The 18,231-nt window shown below is 36.3% G+C and overlaps 2 protein-coding genes across 2 annotated transcripts; both read right to left on the reverse strand.

Annotated features, from left to right (window-relative positions):
• Positions 1-4,381: 4,381 nt before the first annotated feature.
• Positions 4,382-5,293, reverse strand: LOC132305315 (uncharacterized). The gene has a single exon (XM_059802975.1). It carries the CDS (start codon positions 5,291-5,293, stop codon positions 4,382-4,384), a length of 912 nt encoding a protein of 303 aa, XP_059658958.1.
• Positions 5,294-5,851: 558 nt separating this feature from the next.
• Positions 5,852-10,309, reverse strand: LOC132305316 (uncharacterized). The gene is made up of 5 exons (XM_059802976.1): positions 10,051-10,309; positions 8,900-9,589; positions 8,156-8,389; positions 6,529-7,958; positions 5,852-6,154 (listed from the first exon to the last, which is right to left on the reverse strand). Exons 1-5 carry the CDS (start codon positions 10,307-10,309, stop codon positions 5,852-5,854), a joined length of 2,916 nt encoding a protein of 971 aa, XP_059658959.1.
• Positions 10,310-18,231: the final 7,922 nt, after the last annotated feature.

Raw genomic sequence — 18,231 nt, forward strand, 5'->3', positions numbered from 1 at the left:
AGTATCTTGAATATTACAAGTGTGTATGCTCCTCAAGAAGCACTAAATGACACCATAAATAAATTTTTGGGAACTAATTAGGTGAATACCGTGAATTGATACAATTTATACTTAATCATAAAAGTATATTTATTGGTCGGAATTTTAATGGGCATGTAAGTGAAAGTAAGATAGGATATGAGCAATGATGCATTCTCCAAATTTCATGCATTTTTCAACTTCAGAGGGTGGTGTCATGTGCTTATTTGGCATCCACCGAAATTGAATCGTGCATGATTTTTTGATAGAAAATACACGAGTTTATGAAGGATATGATTTTCGAGAGTTTAATGAGATTGAAGAAACACTTGTAATAACTAATAATTTCTTTGTAGAGAAGAGCATCTAATAACAATAAAAAGTGAAATAAGTAAAACACAAATTCATTATTGCTTGTATCCAAGGAGGGAATACACCTCACGTAAAGATTGTTAAGTGATTATAGCGGTGAGCGTCACAAATTAATATCGCATATTAATTCTAAACATATTAATTAAAGGGTTTATGTTGTTTAAGTATAAAAAACGAAAATTGTATTAAAAATAAGAGGTAGAAAGAATGAAAGTATGGTCAAGCCCCAAGTCACATAAAGTGGGAGCGGGAACGAATTTGAAAACAGAAATATGAGAACGACAGAATTAAGTCATAAATAGTAAGAATTTGAATTAAAGTTAGCGCGAAGTGTAAGAACGGAAACACGGTCAGAACGTGAGAACAATACTCGTTGAAAAAAATTGTGTAACTTAGAGACTCAAGCCACCACATTTAAAACACATAGAAGAAGCAACAAGATTGAAAAGTTGATGTAAATAAATTGTGGATGAAAATGATATATTATATTAGGAATAAAATGAAAGAGATTTTGGGCGAAACTAAAGGAGATAAGTTTATTAAGAAATAGATGTGGTGAGGTAGTGCAACAAACAATTAAACAAAAAAGGAAACATTTTAAAGTATAGTGACTTTATTTTTAATTTTTTTCTAAATAACTACAAGACGACAAAGCAAATAACTTAGTACGTTTAGCTAAACAAAGCTCACTGTAGGTGCAAAAAATCTTGAAACGGTGGTAAGAAACCAAGTATTGCCTCTCTTACTGTTTTTTTCAATAGTTTATTTTTTCTTTTTTGTCCCCGAATTTTAACGCCCTTTCAAAAGTTTTTACATCTAAACATAGTATGAATTTTTAATACCAATTGGAGTGACATGTAACGACCCTCACCCTGGCCAGACATAATATTGTCCGCTTTTGGCTCACCCAGACCAGAGACTTCTCAGGGGGTCCAAGTTAAGCACGCTTAACTAAAGAGTTCTGATGGGTTCACGGCTATCACGGCTTTAAAACGCGTTGTGTCATAGAAGGGTGTTGAATCTACATATAGCACTTGCCCCATCCACACCCAGACGATGTGGGATTGTGCACCTGTAGCTCGCCCAGTGTGGTAGCCTACTGGTGACCCCTGCACACGTTCACACACATCCGCCCACAAGGTCGCCACAATCACCCCCCCTTTAGGGCCCAACGTCCTTGTTGGCCACACTTCCGGCTGGGTCAGGCTCTGATACCATTTGTAACGACCTTCACCCTGGCCAGACACAATATTGTCCGCTTTTGGCTCACCCAGACCAGAGACTTCCCAGGGGGTTACCCATCCTGGTACTACTCCAAGTTAAGCACGCTTAACTACAGAGTTCTGATGGGTTCACGGCCATCACGGCTTTAAAACGCGTTGTGTCATAGAAGGGTGTTAAATCTACATATAGCACTTGCCCCATCCACACCCAGACGATGTGGGATTGTGCACCTGTAGCTCGCCCAGTGTGGTAGCCTACTAGTGACCCCTGCATACGCTCACACACACCCGCTCACAAGGTCGCCACATGACACCTATATATACATGGTACTTTCCTTTGCATACTTAGGTGACGTGGGATTATGCACATGTAACCACAATCATTCCCACTTGGGGCACAATATCCTCGTTGGCCATACTTCCGACTGAGTCAAGCTCTGATACCATTTGTAACTACCTACTTTACCACATGATACGATATTGTCCGTTTCGAATTCGAGCCCGAACGATTTTGCTCTTGGATTTTACTCATACCGATTAGAGTGACATACCTATATATACAACACTTTCCCTTTTCATACCTAAACGATGTGAAATTGTGCACCTGTAACTCACTCCTTGTAAATGCCTCGCACTCGTCCACGACACACCCGCCCATAAAGTCGTTATACCTACACTCACTAAATGTCTCATATTAAAAAAAAAAAAAAAAAAAAAGCACAAAAGAAAGTGAGACAAATATTTACAAACTAGCAAAAATGGGGATAGAGTAACTAAAGACCTAAACCATATTACATAACACAATATTAATAAAAGAAAGTGAGATATTAACTACATGGAAGACTTACTTTCAACAGCTAGGGAATACCCCAAAGAAGAAGAAGAAAATAAACTTAACATAGAAATGATAAATAAAATCACCAACATTTAACAATAAAACTAGAAACGTGAAAAATTGTTTTAGAATCAAAAGGGTTTGAGAAAGGGTTTGTACTAAAATGAAATATATGGAATACAAATTTAATAAAGAATCGGACATTGATAATATAATAATAACATTTTAAAACGATCGCTCAAAGCAAACACGTTTTTTTTTTTTTTTTTTAATGATCAATAATACAAAAATGACGGACAGATTACTAGTGATGCATGTAATAATTAGATTTGGAGCAAGTTTGACAAAATGAAAACCAGTTAGTAAGATTTTATACTATAAAAGAATAACACATAAATTAAAATGAAAATACTATGAGACTATTATTAGACCAATAATGTTCAATGGAGTGGAGCATTGGGCCTTAGAAAGAAACAAAAACATCTTCATGTAGAAATAATTAGCATATTAAGATGGATGAGTTGACTAATCCGCATTTGATTGAAGTTTTAAGAAAAGCCGACGATTAAAACAGATAGGGTTACTAATAAGAGTGTCAAAATGCATCACCCATTGATGAGAAAATTCAAGATAATATATTTAGTTGGTTTGGACATGTATACCGAAGATTTAGAGATGTGTTGGTTTGGTACATGCACTGGACACGTTCATAAAAGGTAGGAGACGATAAAACAGTAAAAAAATAATATGAATTGAGGTTGCTAAGAATAATTTTAAAGAATTCAATATATTAGATAATATGATATGTAACAGAAATTTTCGGACAGAGAACCATGTGGTAACTTCATTCGTATTGAATAAAGAAAATGACTTAACTATCCATAATAATTGGGTTTAAATAGGTAACATATTGAGTTAAAAGGGTCATAAACAGGTTATACAGATTGAATCCCTCAATCCTAACCCGACACAATTAAATATACGAGTTAATCGTGTCAACTTGTTAATGACCCGAACCCGTTTAAAGTCAATCCAAATTCATTTATCTCGTGTCTTATTCGAATCGTGTTAGTAAATCATGTCGTAATTTACCACCCCTAAACCACACTATGCTTTCTCTCTCATGAGAAGATAGCAAATGATGCACCTTTCTTTTATCTCCATTTAAACCACCCAAAACACTTGAACCATATCATTTATATCATATTATATCATTTCATTTCTCTCCTTGTCCTCCGAATAATTCCATCCAAACACACCAAAATAAATAACTAAATAGAAGGAACAAAAGGCATTTCCAGTTTCTAACCCATCAAAGCACTAATCAAATGCCCTAATGGCTGACGACAACTCTCATCAGTCTCGTGCCCTTTTTCTCTCTCCATTAACCTATCCCTAATCTTACCCCGCCGATCTTTGTGTTTCAAGGTCCTTTAATGGCAGTCAAACCCTAATAAGTTGTAAGACTCTCTTTCTGTTCGCAGGGATTGGAAAAGAAGGAACAAGTTACCTGTTCCTTAGAAAGCAATCTGAGGTTCTTCAAAGTAAAGACTGTTTTTTCCCCTCTTTTTCAGTTTTGAATTATTTTCCTTGAAGAGTGATTTGAATTCTTATTCCTACAAATCTTTATTGCAAACTTGATTTTTTATCTTCAATGCATGGTATTTTTGGACTTTTTGTTAGTTAAAGGGTAAGCTTCGTTGAATAAAGGAAAGAATGTACAAGGATCCCCATCTAAGGGGAGAACAACAATACACAGCAAAGACAAAACAATACAAATTCACTACTAACCTATACAGTAGCATGAACAAACCTCCACAACCAACCTAAGCAGCACATTAACAATCTGCTCTAAATAACAACCATAGGTCATGAACAATATGGGCAACCATAAGGTAAACTGACAACATTAACCAAGCAATTGTGATATGGATTACTCTGATAGGCGCCATGAATGTCCTCCTGCAAAAGCACAACCTTCAAGGAAAAGTTTATGTAGGTCTTCCATAGTCTCTTTCTGGTAGAGGTCAGTCCTCTTCCTCAATGCCATTGAAGCAAGCCTTGATCTGATGCAGCCCTTAATAAGACAAATGATATGTTGAGCACTAGTTGATTTATTCTTAAAGGCTCTGGCATTTCTTTCGGACCAATGGAAGTAAATAGCAGCAGACAGAAAGAGCTTGTGAGTAATGAAGTATTTATTGCACCATGTAGTTGAGCACCATGAGATGAGATCAGCCCAGCAATCAGGTCTGATGTAGAATCCGGCAACATTTTGGATGAACTCCCATATGAGGATACTGAATTTGCACTTGAAGAATAAATGATCAATTGATTCCCAGTCAGACATGCAAAGATAGCAGGCATTGGTGTAGTGCTTGTGCCTCATTGGTTTGGTATCAAGAGTGTAGAGTCTCCCTTTAATTGCTAACCAGAAGATGTGGCTATGCTTGGGAATGTGATGCTTAAACCAAATGAGGTTGTGCCAAGTGAACATCAGTGAGGGAGGGCTGAAATAATCCATAGTGTGTCTTTGAGAGATTCCAATAGGAGGACTTGGTAACCATTCAATCAAGTCAGGTTGAGGGGATGGATGTTGCAAGCTTTGGATTTGGGAGTTAAAGGAGTGTGACTGTAGGAATTGTATGTGCTGAAAGGAGGCTGGAACAACCCACTGAGAATTGGAAATTAGACTATCCACTTTAACATTTGTGTCAAGTTGAAGAATTTCCATCTCAGAGAGGCCCAGCTGAGAACAAATTGGACCATTTGGTAACCAAAAATCAATCCACATCATAGTATCCATGCCTGCTCCAACTTCGTGCTTGATCAACCCTCTTGCCATGTCTCTAAGCTTGAGGAGTTTCCTCCAAAAGCCAGAACTGTTTCAGTTAGCTTTGACTGTCCAGAAACTTTTGTTTTTGATAAGATATCTATAGATCCAGTCCACCCACAAGCTCTTTCTTTTAGAACAAATCTTCCAAATATGCTTAAGGTTTGAAACTCTATTGGTCATTTCAATACAGTCAAATCCAAGGCCACCATTTGGTTTAAGTCTACATATGGCAGACCATGCAACCTTTGCCCCACTTTACTTAAGTTCAAAACCAGACCAGTAGAACCTTTTTAGAGTTTGGTTGATATTATCAATAACCTTCATGGGTAGAATGAAGGCTTGGGACCAGTATGCTTGAATGGAATGAAGAATGGACTTAATCAAAACTGCTCTCCAAGCATATGAAAGGAATTTGGATGTCCAGGAGCTAATTCTAGCTGTAATCTTATGGATGAGGGATTGACAATCAGTTGCATTAATTGTTGAGGAGGAAAGTGGTAACCCAAGGTAGGTAATTGGAAGCATTCCAATGTCAAATTGTAGCAATGATTGGATTTGGATTCTAGTCTACCCATCCACACCAGAGAAGAAAACCTGACTTTTAGAACAATTGATTGAGAGACCAGAGATAAGGAGGAAATTTGACAGTGCATTGTGAAGCACTTGGACTAAAGCCACATTACCAAAGGAGAAAAGCAGCAAGTCATCAGCAAAAGCAAGGTGAGAGATGGAGAACTTACTACATCTCCAGTGATACTTGAAACAAGGGTTGGTTGAGATTGCATTTGCAAGAGAAAGAGACATAACTTCCATTGCAAGAACAAACAATAAAGGGGAGATGGGATCCCCTTGCCGAACACCTCTTTTACCCTTAAAGAAAAAAGCTCCCCATTTAAAGAAATGGAGTAGGAAGGAGTAGAGATGCACTGATTGATCTAATTAATAAATTGAGGTGGGAAGCCAAAAAGTTGAAGTGTATCCAAAATGAATTGCCAGTGGAGAGTGTTAAAGGCTTTCTTAAGGTCTATTTTCATTGTGCAATAGGGAGGATGATTGGTTCTATGGTATCCATTGAGCAATTCATGGGCAAGGTGAATATTGTTAGAGATTTGTCTATCCTTGATGAAAGCATTTTGGGCAGGGTTTATAATTGAAGGGAGAACTAGGCTGAGTTTGGAAGCAATAAGTTTGGAGATGCACTTGTAAATGATGTTGCAGCAGGATATAGGCCTAAAGTCATTTACAGATGAAGGGTTAGGTGTCTTAAGGACAAGTGCAATGTATGAGCAATTTATTTCAGAAAGCAGTCTTCCTGAAATGAAAAAATCCTGTATTGCTTCAGTGATATCTTGGCCAATAATTGGCCAAGCATGAGTGAAGAAGCATGAGTTAAACCCATTCGGACCAGGGCTTTTGTAGGGGTTGAATGAAAGCATGGTCTTCTGTATTTCCATGTATGTTGGTATGGCAGTGAAGATAGGGATGAGGCTGGAGGGAATAGTCTTAGTAATAATATTAGAGAATGAGGACATACCTGGATAAGAGCTATAGCTCTGACCAAGAAGGTTTTGGAAGTAATTGAGGAATTCATTCCTTAAATCCAAACCTTGGACAGTATTCCCTAATGAGTCTTTAATTGAAACCACCTTCCTTCTGTTAGCTTTGGATGAGAATGATTTCATAAAGAAAGAAGTATTCTGGTCCCCAACTTTAAGCCAATGGATTTGCGCTTTCTGCTTGTAAAAAATCTCCTCTACCAAACAAAGTTCACTGAACTTAGCTGCCAACTCCTTTTCCTGTGATCGAAGATGGTCATTTGCAGGATTGAGATCCAAATTAGCTTGGCACTGTGACAGCTCTTTTCTGCAAGTATCCACCTTTTGTGAAATAGAACCAAAAGCTATCTTGTTGAGTAGTTTCAAAGGGTATTTTAATGCTCTCAGCTTTTGTACCACACAGAACATCTTAGTGCCAAAGACTTCTTTTTGCCAACCATGGAAAACAATATCTATGAATTTCTCATTAAGCACCCAGAAATTAAAGAATCTGAAGGGTAAATTCTTTCTAGGAGAGATTTCACCAAGAACAACAAGCATAGGAGAATGGTCTGACACACCATGAGGTAGAAATTCACAAGTAGCTTGAGCAAACCTATTCATCCATGCATAGTTTACCAAAACCCTATCCAGTTTCCTTGATATGTTAGCACACCCAAAGCTATTATTGGTCCATGTAAACTGAATGCCAGTGAATCTCAAGTCTTCTAACTCATTTTTGTGCGAACAATCCTTAAAATCCAACATCCCTTGAGTCCATCTATTGGCACCCCCAAAAGATTCATTCACATGAAGTAGAACATTGAAATCCCCCATGAGAATCCATGGTTCTCCAGGATCATTGTGGAAGTGCAGGGCTCTCCAAAGAGCAACTCTCTGAACAGCAGTGTTAACTCCATAAACAAAAGAGGCTAAACATTTTGTGTTCAAACTATGAATCCAAACTGAACAATTAATCACTTGACCATTCATGAATGTGGGGAAGATAGACACCAGCATTGGATTCCATAAGATCCAAACTCTCCCAAGGGTAGAGTACTGATAATTACAAACTATACTCCATGTAGGTGCAATATTTCTGTGAACTACAACAACATTCTCTTGACATATCTTTGTTTCTAATAGAGCAATGAGACAAAGATTATGTGACTTAATAAGGTTCCTAACCTCCACTTGTTTGAGGGGGGAGTTCAGCCCTCTCACATTCCAAGCAGCCCAGATTATTGGGAGGAGGTAGTGAGCTTACATAACCCCCTAAACCCCTTAAGGGTAGCAACATTGGATAAACAAGGCTTTACAATTTTAGGCTTTCTACTGGCTTTGGAGTGTTTCCCTTGGTTTGGTTTTCGAGATTTGAGTGCCTTGTTGAGGATGGGAGAGTAGGCAGGATCATAATTTTTATGGTTTGAAACAGAAACAATGTCATCTTCTTCCTCTGAAAAATGGTCATCTTCAGCAGGGGACTCTTGTTCCTCAATAGTGTCATTCATTCCCAAAGAACCAAAGGAATTGCTAATTGGAATAGATTTAGTTGGTACAACACAACCATCTAAGACAACCATCTTGTGAGCAGAGAGGTCAATAACGAAGTCTAATGCTATGTTTGGTTGGAGGGATGGATTGAGAAGGGATGGATGAACGAGGCTTTTTGTGTTTGGTTAGAGGGAAGGGAAGAAAGAGATGAAGCAAGGAGTGATGCTTCATCTTTCCTTTCTTCATGTTTTTTTATTCGCCCAATTTTGGGAGGAAGGGAGGAGAGAGAATGAATAACCATGTAATTTTCAATTTTAACCTTTTCAAAAAAATTCAAATGGATATCTACTTTTTATTATTTTATACAGTGAGGATATATTGATAAAAAAATATAAAAAATCCCTTTCCCTTCCTTCCAACCAAACAAAAAAAAAAATCACCCCATCCATCCTTTTTACTATCCATTTCATTTAACCAAAACAAAAAATGGAGGAGACACCTTCCGTTCCCAAGGGATTCCTCATCCATCCATCCCTCTATCTCTTCCATCCATTTTTCCATCCCTCCGACCAAACGAAACATAAACCTTTAAACTTAGTTGAATACTTGGTTGTGGGTGTTGATCTTGGATCAGCAGAATGAGGCTGTGATTCTTCATGTGCCGGATGGGGTTGTGGTTGGACCTCACCATTGGGTGACAATTCAGATTGTGTGATCAGTGCAAGCTTAGAAGTGTGGGAAGTGGAGGCCTCATCCACACGGGAACTGTTAGTGGGAGCAGGGAAAGGGTTTGGTATAGGGTGACATTGAGAAGATGGGTGATTGTTTTTCCTCCTAATAATGAGCTGCCAAGATTGGTCAGATTGGTCCTTCCCACTGTTAGCGGATGGACCCAAATCATCAACTCTTCTAGTGCATTGATCAGTGGCATGACCAAACACCTTACAGTGTGTACATATACTTGGCTTATGGGGGTATTGAGCAGTAACTTGAACTTTTTTGTTATTATTTGTTCTCACTGTGAAGGAGGAGGGTAAAGGGGAATGTAAATTAAGTTCAACACACACGAGAACATAATCAATCCTGTCAATGCTCTGTGTAATGGCATCCACAAAAAGAGGTTTGCCAATAGCACTTGCCACATAACTTAAACCCTTTGGGAACCACAGACGGAGGGGTACGTTGAAGAGTTTAACCCAAATTGATTGGGTTTCAATGGAGTTAATTTGTGGAGAGGGTACATCTTCTTGCCAAAGTTTAAGGCTTACAGGCTTACCTGCAAATTTCTATTGTCTGCCTGCTAGAACAGCCTTGCATTTTTCCGGATTAGAGAATCTGAAAAAGAAAGTTCCTTCCTTATTTACCAGTACTTTTTGCAGTCCCCTCTGGTTCCAAAGCTTGTGGGCAGTTTTGGAGACAAGCTTGAAAGGCATCCTGCATTGGAAGGTGCCTGTGAGATAACTCATCCAATGTCGAGCTCCTTCTTCACAAACCTCTTCAGGTGGCTCAACAATGAGGCAATCATGTAAGATTTGATGGTTCAAAGTATTCCATGCTCCAATTCAACTGAGGCGACTGTGCAATTGAGGACCAACTTTCTCCCTTTGGTAAAACATCGCATTCACCGGGATCAACTTGATCTTTTGGTACAGGGGTTTTGTGAGTAGGTTACGTATTTGGTAAAGGTGATCCTGTTTGTCTGTTATGGTTAGGTTGTGACGAGTACTTAGCTTGTACAATTGGGAATGAAAAGGAGCTTGAAATCAGGAGTAGGTGCAGTTTGGTCAAACTGGTTCTGTGATGGAGCACGTGGGGTGTCAGCAGTGCATGCAGGGGGCTGATTGGATGTGAGATGATTTGAATTTAAATTCAAATGCTTGGTATGTGGGTCCAGGTTCTCTGCAAGGGAGCAAGGTGGCGGCGCGTGTGGAACAAGCTGTGGATCACCGGACTGAGAGTTGAAACCCATAACAACAAGCATCTCCCTGAGCGCCATGATCTATTTACTGAAAGTTGAGAGCTGTGCTATCCTCTTGAGGGCATCCTGCAGCTCCTCCTCCTTACTCTTGAGAAACTTTTTGAGCCTGCCAATCTCCTCCAACAATTCAAATCTTGAAGCATCCATAATGGATGCGTCCAAGCCTTCTGGAAGATAGACCACCTCATTAAGCTCCAAGCTTGATGGATTGAGAATGGGGTCTTGCTGGAGAATGTTAAGAACTTTGGTGACTGTGTGCCCTGTAACCGATGGGGGCCGCGATTTGAACTTAGAAGGTGGAGAATCTGGTGGTGGGGAGACCGTTTGGTTTGCTGGTGCTTTGTCTGCATGTTTATGAGGTATCTTACCCGGAGGTGACTTGCTCTTGTGTTGAGTGGGATGGTTATGATTAAGAGGTGGTTTAGGGGGCTTTGCTGTAGGTAATGTTTGTGGGGTACTATTCGTTTGCCTGAGTTGAGATGGGTGAAAGGGTGGTTTCAGATGGTTGGGAAGAGGTTTCCGAGAGGAGGGTTTCATGTTTGCTCTTTTAGTAAGTACATTGCTGAATTTTGTTTTGTTTTTGTTGTTGGTATTTTTGGACTTTCCATTTCTTTTTCTTATTAAACATCAGTAGATCTACTTCCCCTTATATTGACACATAAATAATCAAGTATGTTACAGTACATTATATATATATATATATATATATATATATATATATATATGTATGTATGTATGTATACGTATATGCATATATGTTGTTCAGTATCTATTATTAAAAGCCTTCATTGCTTTTATACTAATCGTTATTGCATCTCTTGTTCATTACTCAATTTCAGGCTACTTAATTAATTTTGATCACATGCTTCTAATTTGTATATTAATCCTCCCAATCGTATTTGTTGGGTACGAGATTAGTCTACATTCGATTACAAATATAACTTATGTTTAATTTTACATATGTTTTCGGTGAATATTGCTCATATGTTGCTCACTAAAATCTAAGTATTGTACATTGAGAGATAAGGTTACATAATTATATGCCTTTCAATTAAAGAAAACATACATGTTTTGCTGCAACCCTATGCCAAAAAAAAGAAGCTATTGAGTGGGAGTAATCGTATCAATAATATGCCTTCCAGTTAAATTAGAAATACATGTTTTATTATATATATATATATATATACACACACACATATAATTAGCACATATCATTTGATACTGATTGATTCTCTTTGATGTTGAATGTACATCTGCTTCTTTCTTTTTGATTTAAATATTGATGTTCTTGTTTTTTTTTAATGCACATATGCTTTCCACCTTTTCTATTGAAGAATGAGAAGTCATCAATTTTGAATTGAGTCTATATTGTCATGATACATAAGCCCATAAATTTTTACAAATAGCACTGTGCTGAAGTTGATATTTATTTTAAAACACAAACGTAAATAGTGTGGTTGAAGAGAGATAACAGTTTGGACTTTGAAAGTATGTTATGCAGATATAAGGTTTCTAATAGATTAGCGTTATCAAACAAAGAATGATAATGATCACATTAAAATGCATTGATTTGATTCATAATGATCATAGGCACGAGTATCTGAAAATTGAGGAACCAAAACGCAATTTTGAAAAAAATACTCACATTCAGAATGTTTTTATTCTTCGGTGCGACGTTGATAAATTTATCAGGATAAAAAACACCAGTTGTAAGACAATCAAAGATCTATTGGGAACACTAAATATATTTGTTTTATTGCTAATTTTTTTTCACAATATGTTCAATTATCCAGTGTCATAGAAATTCCTGGTAACTATAGATGATTCTAGTTAAAAACCAATTTATTTATTTATTTGATAAGTATAGTTAAAAACCAATTTAGAGCCATACCTCACCATAGATGTGTGAAGAAATCATTTTCATCTGATTTCATATGCAACAAATAGAGCAGAAACTGAACACGTAGTGCTTCATTTGCCTATGGTAAGATGAACACATTGAAACTATTCGGGAAATTCAAATTTGAAATACACTCGTAGAATTTTTAAATTATAAAATTTGTTAACCACTGAATACAAATGCTAGAATAAAAGGAGAAGCATGCATTTAGCTGTAAACACTTCAAACCCAAACTTAAAAAAAAAAATTGAAGTTACCTGAAATGACGAAAATGCTCAAGAGGAAGACCATGGAACAGTAAATAACTCTAGAATCCATTTCTCCTAACTACTTCTAGTTCTTCAACACGAGGCAAAATAAATCCTTTACACAGGCCCATTCCTGGCGCCATATCAACTAATCAAAGCATTCTTCATGCTATAATCTTTTTATAACCCTTGTCTACTAACTACTTCTGCCTATTGCTGAAAGCTTTTAATTATTTTTTTAACTTCTCTTCTTAGCATATGATAAGATTTTTCTGTGTTGACAGGATCAATAAACAACCACTAGTTCTTTAGGAGCGGAACAACACCATGACTCTCGAAGGTACAATATTTACCCACAACCATCACGTCGTTAATTTTTTGATCATTTTTCCTTGCAAGAATGTAACCTGCTGCGAAGTTAGAACACTTTATTTTATTTTTCAACCTTAGAGTTGGCACAATTTAACGCAAACTAGCCAGCTCACTTTGGGTAAATGGATGCAAGGATGCTCTACCTTTAACCCGATTCTACAATATAACTTTTAGTTTTTCTGTTGAAGTATTACTTTTAAATTATTCTTCTTATAATTTTTTTATAGCTTATTCAGTCTTAGATTTTTCCAGGTTTCAAGGTTCATTGATTGGGAAATTAACTGCATGTGGAATATGTATGAACTTGAGAATACTCTCTTTTGTTGACCATAAGATGGAAAGAAATGGTGTTACGATTTTGCTGAAACAACTTTTGCTTTGGTTATTGTAGTATTGTGGTATTCATTTATTGTTTTGTATGCGTTTAAATAAACTGGTGTATAGATGCATTTTAAAATGTTCAGCATGTTTTGTACTAATTATATTTGTTGTTTTGGGCTGTATTTCAATCATATCAGCCCTTCTGGTGTTACCATTGCCTATCTCATTGTAGAATATCATTGGAATTTGTTTTGATTTCTCAAATTCATTAGGAAAATATATATATATATATATATCTTTTCAGTTCAATCACGAGTTTAATCAATTTGTTAATTTTAGAAGATTGCTTATTATCTTTGATGAAGGCAGCATATAATATATATTTAGAAAGACTTCACTAGAACTGATCTGTTGTTGATAAGTGGTGACCCCAGATTGAGAATGAATACATGTAAGGGCTAGGGAGGGAGTGCTGTTTTGCTTGTTGGATATATGCATATGACATTTTTTATTCTATACCACTCTTGTATGATAAATGAGACTACTTTGTTTAATAAAGTTATGGGCGTCGCATCATTTATCAGTTCAATAATATTAATTTTGGTAACTTATCAAAAAAAAAAAATATTAATTCTGGTAGGAACGTTTGGGGATATTGGGTCTAAATTAAAATAAACCTATGATGGTTCTTTTTTTTTTTTCCCCCCCTAAATGATGAACCCTACGTGGGATATATGGGTTTTCTAATTTTAAAAGAAATCATTTTAAATTAGTTGAAATTTAAGATGGAAAATTCTAATGGATCCTAATGGACTGATCAACTAAGCTTAGACCTATAATCTTAGTATGCAGAACCCTCTTATCTCTGCCAGATTTCTTTTAAATTTAAGGTCAAGAACATAATATCCTTGTTGCCAAACCCGTTTTGCATTTGATGGTTTGACCTAGTATTGAGTATCTGCTCTATTTGATGCACTAAACTGAAATAAGTTGTCTATCCTTTTTATTTATTTATTTATTTTATAGCTTATTCAGTCTTAGATTTTGGGTTGCTGTACCATTGTTGGTCTGGTGTGGTTTTAGTGTAGATATATTTATCAGTTCTTTTGGCCCTACTTGTATGTGGTGTCTAATTTTTGCAGCTATATGAAGCCTACTGATATTGTTCCTTTGAAGTGCTTTGTTGACTGCTTTGTTTCCATCACCTTGAGTTGGTTCTATTTGGTCATTTGTTCTGTGTTCCTCTTTTTTCCCAAGTTTAGTAAGTTTAGTGAACTCTTATGTTACATGGACTCTTCAAAAGTAGTGAAGTACCCGTGTCGGACACATTGCTCGAACATGAGTACGGGATATATGTCCGGAGAGCATCCATTGCTATTTGTTGCACACCCCCTACCTGCTGTTCTATTATCTGTTCCAGTGATCCACAGCATCAGAGGCTGTTACTATAAAAATAGTGTACTCTTTTAGATATTAGATAGAATCAAATTTTTGATCTTATTTAGTTACTTGTTGAAGCATTATTATTATTTTTTTTTGGGTGCCTTTTTCATTAAATATTTAATATTTCACCGGTCACTTTTTCATATATTGATTCTACTTTAGTGGCTTATCAAAGTAAAACTGTTGCTTTGATTTGATAATAGGGTTTAACTCAGCCTGAGGTATATCTCCCGGGCACAATTTGAGTAGAGTAGTAGTACACTAGGACTAAAATTACTCTTTCATTTTGACTGACTTGGGAGCTTTTAGTCTTATTTATAGAATTTATTCTCTCTTTTCTTTTTATTTTGATTCAAGACACATAATATTGACTTAAAAATTGATTTTCAAAAGAGACTCTATAATGACCAAGTTAAATTATTATGATGACTTTTCTATTGTTAATAATAATATTTTTGTACGCAGCTTACAAAAAGTATTCATCTATCATTGTTTTCTATTAGAAACTTAAAAAAAAAAATAACAAATACTTGGTATCAAAAAAATTATTGAACCTTAGATATCTTTGCCTTTCAAATCATTACTTTGAATGCATTTTATTGGGCTGATTCCGATAATTGAGGCCCACGGTAGAGTCCGTCAGGTTTATTCTACTGAGCTAAAACTAAGCTGTTTATGATCGACTAGTATGTTTGCATGCAAAACATTTTTCAAAGAAATTAGTTAAAGCTACAGAGGTTTTATGTTATTTTTTGTTTTTGTTTTTGTTTTCTTGTTTTCTCGTTTTTTGTTTTTTTTTGTTTTTGTTTACTTGTTCAGGAATCAATTGGACTTTCAACTATCCCAAAAGAAAGGGGGCAATTCAAATGAAAATTCATTTGTTTCTTCATTGAACTATGATGTACCTAATAGCATTTTGCCTAACTTTTATTTTTCGTAGTTTGGTACTTTTACATGTAGAGATGTAAAAATTATAATAGTTTTTTTTCTTTTTTCATTGTGTTCATTTCTCGATTATTGTGTTTATTAGATTTGTTGGTGTATAAGATATTAGCATTTTGCAACGAGAATAGACATTTTAATGTCATATAGTTAGGGGAAAAAAATTGGGATATATAGCTTAATTGAAATTAATCAAATAGAAAATACGGAAGGAAAAAAAAAAAACATTTAAGTCTTATTTATACTTATATAATTACCACTGGTGGTTTAAAATTACCATTCGTGCACAAAAAAAAGGGGCTGGTAAAGAAATAAATACTCACGGATTTAGAGAGCCAAATTGTATAAAATTGGTATACACAAAAAAATATATAGACTCGGTTGAACCATGATCGAAATTTTGGTTTGTTCAAGGGAGAGGGCGAGTTAAAAAATATTTAGACTTGTTAATTGTGTGACTTAAAATGCGACTCAGCTTGGTCTACACAATGATTCCCGCAACGCAATTTTGAACTGCAAAAGTGACAAAACTTGTATTATACAAATATATATTTTTCTGAGAAAAGCGGCCAACGGGGCTTCCTCGAGTGGGATAAATTGGACTGGTCCTAATCCTCACTTTTCTTCTTCATATGAAATATTGGCTCCAAGCAGGGTTAGACTTTCGCCAACATAGTGGGCCTCTAGGCCCGATGTCCAAAATTTTTGGAGGCTCCAGTCCTGCTTGTTACAGTTGGAATGGTCCGGGTACAATCTGGGAAGAAATCGGGGAAGCGATAGCTGCGTTACATCTAGGCTTCATCAGTACCTTAAGGTGGTGGAAGTAATTGGATTTGTTGGGCGTACAAATGATGTTGAACTTGCAAGATATTTAATTAAGAGTGCTGTCATGCTTGAGAAGATTACTTTTGTTCCTCCTTGTAATCCGCTTCTTATTGGGAGTTCTCCATGAGAGTTCATGGAGACCGAGGAGAGTAATGCAGCTAGAAAGTGTGCCGAGGACTTCCGCTCCGAACTTCCAGTTGGAGCAGCTTTAGTTATTCTTTAATTCATTGATTATATGTTATAAGCTATTGCTTCTTGTACATACTATACTTCCAGCTGGAAGTATGTACAAATTTATGTATATCTATATTTATTTTTTAAATGAAGAAATTATATTAGAAAAATTGAGCAGTGGTGTTTTTTTGTTATACACAATTTAGTTATCAGTTTCATTTCGTCCTACTTCCATCGAATGAAATACTCCTGGTTGTAGGCCATGAAACTATCTGCTACTAATCGTTCCAGTATAAGAGCTATTTGCTTCATTATTACAGTTGATTAACACTCCCTCAAATTTGATAAAATGGATAAAAACAGGTGAATTGACTTTATTACAATTTGATGTAAAATTATGTAATTAACTTAAATACCTTTGAATCAAATAAGTTTAAATGGGTTATTGGGTAAAATCCATATGATAAACCCAAATTTTCCCCTCTCAGAGACCTTAACCCAAACAATATATATATATATATATATATCTGCGCAAGCACACGCGCACACACACGCATACACATATATCATCACCACCACAAATCAGCCCCACAAGGAAGATAGAACTGTCGGAAATGGACCGGCGAAGAGAGACCAGTTCGGTGAGCTTACCCAACACGGGAGTACACAAGTCATGTGAAAGTACCACGCGTTGGGCTTAACGGCGACAATGTCTGGCTCACAAAGTGGTCTGAGGTCGCTAACCAATGAATGACTGACCAAGAACGCGGGCGTGCCAGAGTCCTGATGGACTCGAATGTTTCTTGCCAAACTATTCCTATCGGGTCGGGTCACTGACCTAAGGTGATTCAGGCGAAAGTAGGAATGACCTTCTCCTTAAGGTTGCTATTGCCTTTAAGAAAGGACTTTAAACATTTAAGATAAATATCAATTAGAAGCAACTTAACTGAACAACAAATATACCTGAATTTGCAAACCTTTCTTTATTAAACTTGACTGATTACAATGATGAATGAATTACAAACTCTTGATTAAAATGGAAACTAAAATATTGAATGCTGAAAGATAAACTAAGTACTAAACTGATAGTGCTAAGCTGAACTTGCTGAAATAAAAGTTAAGTGCTAAACTGAACTTGATGAAATAAAAGCTAAGTGCTAAGTGATATGAATGCTAAAGGTTGAACTTTATAAATGGTCTAGGACCTCTTCCTTGTGAGGCTTGAGTGGGTATTTATAGATGCTTCCACTTGGTGTTGTCCTTTTCAAACTGTTACTCTAGAAATTAATTGGTTGTAAGCTGAAAGTGACTCCTCCTAACCATCCTGCTGAGTTGGTCAGGTTGACTGACTTGCACATCTCTCCATAGGTAGATGCAAGTATGTCTGACATAGTATTTTTGACTAAATGGTGCCTTTTCTTTCATGCTTGATGATTTTGGTCTTCAAGCTACTTTCAGCTCTCTGCACCTATCATGTCTAGCTTGATTTGTACATTGGCCTGAAATCATCTGATTATTGACAATTCTGACTTTCTTCATCAGATGTAGGTGAGAACCTTCCATATGTAGTTCTGAACTTCTGACATTGTCAAGTTGTCCTTTTCTATTTCAAGCTCTCTTCATGTTTCCAAACCTGACTTGTTGGGTTCTTGAAACATTGGGATTCACATCTAGTCTTCATTTGAATTACCCCAAAGATTCCTCAAGTGATTATA

The sequence above is a fragment of the Cornus florida genome, unplaced genomic scaffold, assembly GCF_030987335.1.
Source record: "Cornus florida cultivar Cherokee Brave unplaced genomic scaffold, ASM3098733v1 CherokeeBrave_3.0.0_Hap2_Chr04, whole genome shotgun sequence".
NCBI lineage: Eukaryota > Viridiplantae > Streptophyta > Magnoliopsida > Cornales > Cornaceae > Cornus > Cornus florida.

Bases quoted from the DNA above. Each gene is read 5' to 3' on its own strand.
- LOC132305315 (XM_059802975.1), bottom strand. From the start codon at position 5,293: ATGGCAAGAGGGTTGATCAAGCACGAAGTTGGAGCAGGCATGGATACT.
- LOC132305316 (XM_059802976.1), bottom strand. From the start codon at position 10,309: ATGGCGCTCAGGGAGATGCTTGTTGTTATGGGTTTCAACTCTCAGTCC. The intron at 8,390-8,899 runs GTTTATGTTTCG...TGGTTGTCTTAG, and splicing joins GTATTCAACTAAGTTTAAAG to ATGGTTGTGTTGTACCAACT. The intron at 7,959-8,155 runs GTAGAAAGCCTA...TTGCTCTATTAG, and splicing joins AGGGAAACACTCCAAAGCCA to AAACAAAGATATGTCAAGAG.